Below are 5802 nucleotides of genomic sequence, written 5' to 3'. Positions count from 1 at the left end.
TCCCAGGTACAGTGTCTTAGACTTGTGTGATCAGGTGGCTCCACCTTCTTTCAAGTGGGGCCCCCACTTTTGTGCTGGTATCTTGGGCTGTCTTCACTCTTGATAGTGCTCAGTTATTAAAGTCAGTCAGTCCCCCCCAGAGAGCTAGCCAGCTGCTGGCCCCAAGGGCTTCCAGAGAACTCTTCAGAGGTTCTCAGATGACCTCCAACCCTACCACACTCCCTAACTCAAGCACAATTCAGAAGTTTCCATCAGTTCCTGGGTGGCTTCTGCTATGCCCACTGTTTGTGATCAGCATGCAAAGGGGAAAGTCCAAGGTGGGGAGTAGGCATAATCCCTCAGGCTCATTCACATCCAGACAGCAAAAGTCAGCCAAACCACTAACTGTGGGTTTCCAGCTGAAGCTTAGACCACTGGGCCAGCACCCTGGCCTGGTTGCCCAGACAGTCCAGGTAAACAGGGTCTAGCCCTCAAGCACTCGGCCCCTAAGCGCGCAGGTGTGCCTGAAAGTGTTCACAGCGGGCATGCTTTATGGTCAGCCCATAGATGGGGGTCATGTCCACTTTCATGCCTGGTGACACACTAAACTCCACTTGCTGCAGCAGGATGGCCAGGAAGAGGAACACCTCCAAGCGGGCAATGGTCTCCCCAATGCACTTCCGTTTGCCCATGCCAAAGAGAATCACTCTCTCACTCAGTGCCTTGTTGATGGTGCCATCAGTAGTGAGAAATCTTTCAGGCCGGAACTCAGATGGGTCACCCCACACCTTTCTATAACAGAGTGAGGCAGTTGAAGTGGCAGCTTAGGGACTAGGAAGCATCAAGGGGTTTATCCCCCAGTCCCAAAGGGCAGGGAATGAGCAAGTGGCCCAGGGACAGGAGGGTTTGAAGCCTGGGAATAGGTGGGCCCAGCCAGCCCCCTCAACTTACTGGTCATGGTTTATCTGCCACTGGTTCACAAATACACAACGTCCCTTGGGTATATAAAAGCCACTCAGATTTGTGTCTCTTGTGGTACTGGGGAAGGAAAGAAGTTTGGTCAGTCTCAGGGTCACAAGGATATCCTCCCTGCCTCCCGTACCATGACCCAACACTAGCCCTGAGTCAGGTCATGGACTAGGGTAAGGTACAACATTAGACATCAGTGGATCAGTAGGGCCTCACCTGTGAGGGATAGTGAAGGGGAGGAAAGATGAATGTCGGAAGGTCTCCAGGATGAAAGCCTCCAGATAGGGGAGCTGGAGCCTATCAGAGAGTCGGGGCTGCCGTGCCCTGCCAATCACTGTGTCTGCAAAACACAAAGGACCAGATGGAGCTAAGGGGCTGCCCAGACCTTGGCCAGGCCCCTGCCTTGGGCCCTTTGAAGGGAGCCCTCACCTACCCAGCTCCTCCTGGATCTTTCTCTGCACTCTGGGGCTTGTCACTAGGTACATGAGGCTCCAGGAGATGGCAGTTGTGACTGTGTCAAACCCTGGACAGGGTAGAACAGAGAGAAAAGTTAGGCAGATGGCATGTCAGGAAAGTTGGGTACAGGAAAGACACAATAGGGTAGCTCATACCAGCTCCAAAGAGGTCCATGACAATATTAATGATCTTCTTGTCTGACAGTTGGATATTTGCATTCTCATCCAGCTTCTTGTCCTGACAATGTTCAATTAGGCTGTCTGTGATGTCCCTGATGTGACCCTGGGTAGGTGGGGTCCAGGTGAGCAAGATCCCATATGCAGACTTACCTCTCCATCTAGACCTGGTCCCTCATCATCCCTAGTACCTTTGCTGAAGAGGTGACCTCCCTCTAGGACTGCCATCCCAGCTACTCTCTGCCTCTCCAAGGTTCTCTTCTGCCTCAGAGTACTGGCACTTGACACATATCACCTGCTACCGTTACCATCCTGCCATGTTTTTAACCTTTTCTCTCTCTAAAGCTAGGAGATGAAGGCTTTAACTCTTCCTGGTTCCCATACAGCCAGCCTAGGGCCCTGCACAGAGTAGTTATTCAGTGAATATTACCCCCTGATGGATGGGTGGAAGGGTTTGTCAAGAAAAAGTCCTATGTCCAAGCCAAGGATGGAGTCAACTCCACTACTGGCTTCTAAATCCCAGGTGAGGGCTCCCTGAGAGCCTGTCAAACCCCATGCTGCTCCTATGTCTGACCTACTGGCCCATGAACCTACCTGCCCCCAACAGCCCACCTGTTTCTCCCTAGTCTGTACCTTTTCAAATGTTTTGTAGTGCTCCTTGACTATCTTCTGCATGAAATTGTAGAACTTTTCATTCAGTTCCTTGAATGCTCTTAGAGTGGAGTTGGGCAGGTAGCGGAGGATGGGGATGAAGTCGGCTGGGTTTCCTGAGGCAACCACCTCCCCAAAGTCATTACTCAAGTTGATCAAGCTAAGCAGCTCTTGATGGTCATGGTCATAGCGCTGGCCAAAGCACATTGCAGAGATGATGTTGGCCACCGACACCACCATATATCTATAGGGGTCAAAATGTCCAACCTCTGCCATCAGCTCTTGGAACTTGTTGATGAGGTACTCAGCCTCCTTGCTTACATGTTCCTCCAGATAGCAGGAGGATGAGGAAGTTGGGTCTGAGGCCATGGAGAAGCTCTTCAGGGCGTTCTGGGCTAGGCGCCGGCGTGCAGCCCACACTGGTCCAGAGTCAGGATTGAAGGTCATGCTCTGGCCGTCAATGATCAGGGTGAAGCTGTAGAGGTCAGGCCGGCCCTTGAAGTCATCACCCTGCCTCACCAGGGCCTGCCGGATGGTGTCCAGGCCACTCAGCACCAGCACAGGAGTGCAGCCAATGCGCACCTGCAGCACGTCCCCATACCTCTGGCTCAGGTGTGTCAGTGCCAGGTGTGGGCTCTTCCCCAAGGTCAACACATGCCCAATCAGGGGCCAGCCCCAGGGCCCCGGAGGACTCTTCAGGCCTTTAGGGACCCATGGCCTCCAGGCCCTGACCACCCAGAATACCAGGCAGAAGATGGCAGAGGCCAGGAGGAGCTCCGTTGCTGAGATGGGGAGTCCAAACACAGGAAGCATGATCAGCTCAACAATCTCAAGGTGGCTTCTAAGAGGTAGTACAGGAGGGAAAGAGTGATACATCAGAATGGAGGATGAGATGGGCCAATATCCTAAAGTGTCAGCATGTTGGTCAAGGAAAAGGGAAACCCTCTCACCCAGAACTACCCACTGTGGGTAAAGAGGAAGAGGAGGTGGGGAGAAGCTGTTTGTTTAGTTCTGACTGGATGCCAGGAATATCAGTCATTGCTTCTATCAGTCCTGTCCACAAGCCTGTGAGGTAGGCTGCAATGAGGCTCAGAGAGGTTAACTTACCCAAAGTTAGTGGTGCCAAAAAGTGTTGTCTCTAGGCTCCCAGCCCAAGTTGCCCAATTCCAGAACACCTCTCTTAACTGCTGCACCAGTCTAAAACAACATTTTCCAAATGTCAGTGTGATTTCCATATAACACTCATACTATCACTTCAATGCTTTCTGTAAAATCAACTTTAAATCCACCCACTTAGCATCACCCAAAACAGTAACATCTGTGTGGAAGTATGAGCTTGTATTTTTCCTAATACATATTAAAATAAACACATCAATATGTATCACCAAAAATTCCCTTAAGTACTACCCATGACTTGGGAAAACACTGCTATCAGAAGAATTAGAGATCATCAGCTCCATTAACTTCATTCATTTCACATTTGGGGAAACTGACCTCCAGAGGAGGCACCAGCTTGCCTAGAGTCACCTGTCAGTCAGTGACAGAGCCAGGACTAGGGCTTAGAGCTCTTTGAAAAAGTTCCCTGGGAAGATTCTAGCTCCTGTCACAGGTACCATCTTTGAAGAGTAGTCAGATCGATGGAGGAACCACCCTAGAAACCTCAGTTCTCTACTGCTCAATCCCAGTCTCCAGAAAATCCCACAAGACCCTGGGACAGAGTGAGGAGGGGATAGGGTACAAGGAAGGCCACTCCCCAAGCCACACTTCTCTCAGCCTCAGGCATATGAGGCTCTCTAAGCTCAAATGACCCACAGTTTGAATATAGCTGAGAATACCCAAGGAGGGGTCGCTATGAGTCAGGTCCACAACAGCAACAAGCCAGATCCAGGCTCCTGGTCACAGAAGTCCAAGGCAGGGTTTTTGTTGTGCTTGATTCTCAACGAATGAATGGTCAAGGCTTCCTCTACAAGCCAGTCACTAGAGTTGTTGTTGTTGTTGTTGTTATATGCCGTTGAGTCGGCCCCGACTCATAGCGACCCCTCCTTGGGTTTCCGAGGCAGTGTCACTACGGAAGTAGGATTGCCCAACTTTCCTTCCGAGGAGTGGCTGGTGGGTTTGAACTGCCAGCCTTCTGGTTAGCAGTCAAGTGCTTTAGCCACTATGCTACCAGAGCTCCTAGTCACCAGAGAACAGAGACTAAATGGAAGATTCCCACTGACCAGGCTACAAGAAAAGTCCAGACTGGAACTAGGGAAATCAGGAATGGATCTACACTTAACAGGGGCTGAGACCTTTCTTTCCAGGCTTAGTCTAGGGCAATCTGTAGAGAAGGTGTGCATAGACCACTCTCTTGGCATTGGGCTCTGACTGAGCATTTGCCTAGTGTCCTGGACTGGAGGTCAGGAGAGCCAGTGCTCCAAGCTCCAAGGAATATCCTTAGACTGGCATTTTACCTTTCTGAGCTCCAGTCATATCACCTAAGAGAGAACTTAGCACAAGATCACCCTACCTGGATCCCAGAGAAGAGAAGATGCAGATTTGCCCTGGAGAACCTTATAGTTTGATAAGGTTCCCTCACAGAAACCACCTGAGACAAGGGTCCCACTACATGGGGACTGTATGGTTCCTACCACAAGTACTATAGCCATGTTCATAGTCTAGGGAGGCTTCCTGGAGGAGGTGAATCCCAAAGCACACTCGAGCCCTGACTTCCTGAGTGAACTATGGACATTTTCAGGTGCATTGTAGAGTGCATGGTGTCCCCTTCCTCACAATGGGTGTCCCAAGGACCTCTAGCCTTAATAAGAAGGTAGGAAGCTAAGAGGATGGGACTGGAGAGTTCTCAGGGTCACGTTGCTGTTCCAGCTTCCTGCAGCTGGTGGTCTCACACACTGACACTGACTGCCCCAAAAGAGAGGACAGAGAAGACAGTCAATGGGTTAGGGAAGGCTCTGGGGCAGTACCCAGGGCTCCTGCTTACGTCAGCCCCTTTTGTCCAGCCCAGTACATCTCAGCTCCAACAAGTCACCCATTGGGAGAGTAGACCCAGACTAGGGTACATCTGTTAAGAACCCAGCCTGCCTCCTTAATCTTCCTCAGCCACCCAGGGAAAATCTCTTATCACATGGCCTAAGGGAGAGACTGAACACACTCCCAACTTCTCTCACCTTTGTCTTCACTCCAGCCTCCCAGGTAACACTGATGGGGAAAGCCCAAGAAGGCCAGCAAGTCGGTGGGTAGTGAAGCTCGAGCCTGACAGGGGCACCATCTCAAAGTCCTGCTCTTCCTCTGGACTTTGTTTCCCTACTAGGGAACTTGACTCCTGGCCACTTAGGACATTCTTAGTCTCCTTTCTCAGAAGCGCTGAGCAAGTGACTACCTAAGAAGACCTGGAGGCACCAAGATTTTCCTTTTATTGGCAGGGAATGGGTGAGCCAGAAATCCCCAGCACTCACCTGTGTGTTCGAGCTAAGCTGGGAAGAGCAGTCTCTGGAAGCAGAGACCCCAAAGAGAAGCAGGGAAGTTTCCAAGAAACTGTCACCTTCAGGGTGAAGGCTCAGCTACCTTTATA

The 5802-nt window shown here is 51.0% G+C and overlaps 1 protein-coding gene across 1 annotated transcript; it reads right to left on the bottom strand.

The window, feature by feature from the left end:
• Positions 1–485: 485 nt before the first annotated feature.
• Positions 486–3044, bottom strand: LOC103203878 (cytochrome P450 1A1). The gene is made up of 6 exons (XM_007948960.1): positions 2214–3044; positions 1560–1686; positions 1382–1471; positions 1165–1288; positions 931–1017; positions 486–771 (listed from the first exon to the last, which is right to left on the bottom strand). The coding sequence occupies exons 1-6, from the start codon at positions 3042–3044 to the stop codon at positions 486–488; spliced, it is 1545 nt and encodes a 514-aa protein (XP_007947151.1).
• Between the last annotated feature and the right edge of the window lie 2758 nt (positions 3045–5802).

The sequence above is a fragment of the Orycteropus afer genome, unplaced genomic scaffold (assembly GCF_000298275.1).
Source record: "Orycteropus afer afer isolate SDZICR_OR568_19922 unplaced genomic scaffold, OryAfe1.0 scaffold00233, whole genome shotgun sequence".
In the NCBI taxonomy this organism is placed as follows: domain Eukaryota; kingdom Metazoa; phylum Chordata; class Mammalia; order Tubulidentata; family Orycteropodidae; genus Orycteropus; species Orycteropus afer.
Note: the sequence above shows the minus strand (reverse complement) of the source record. Positions and strands in the feature narration are given on the sequence as shown.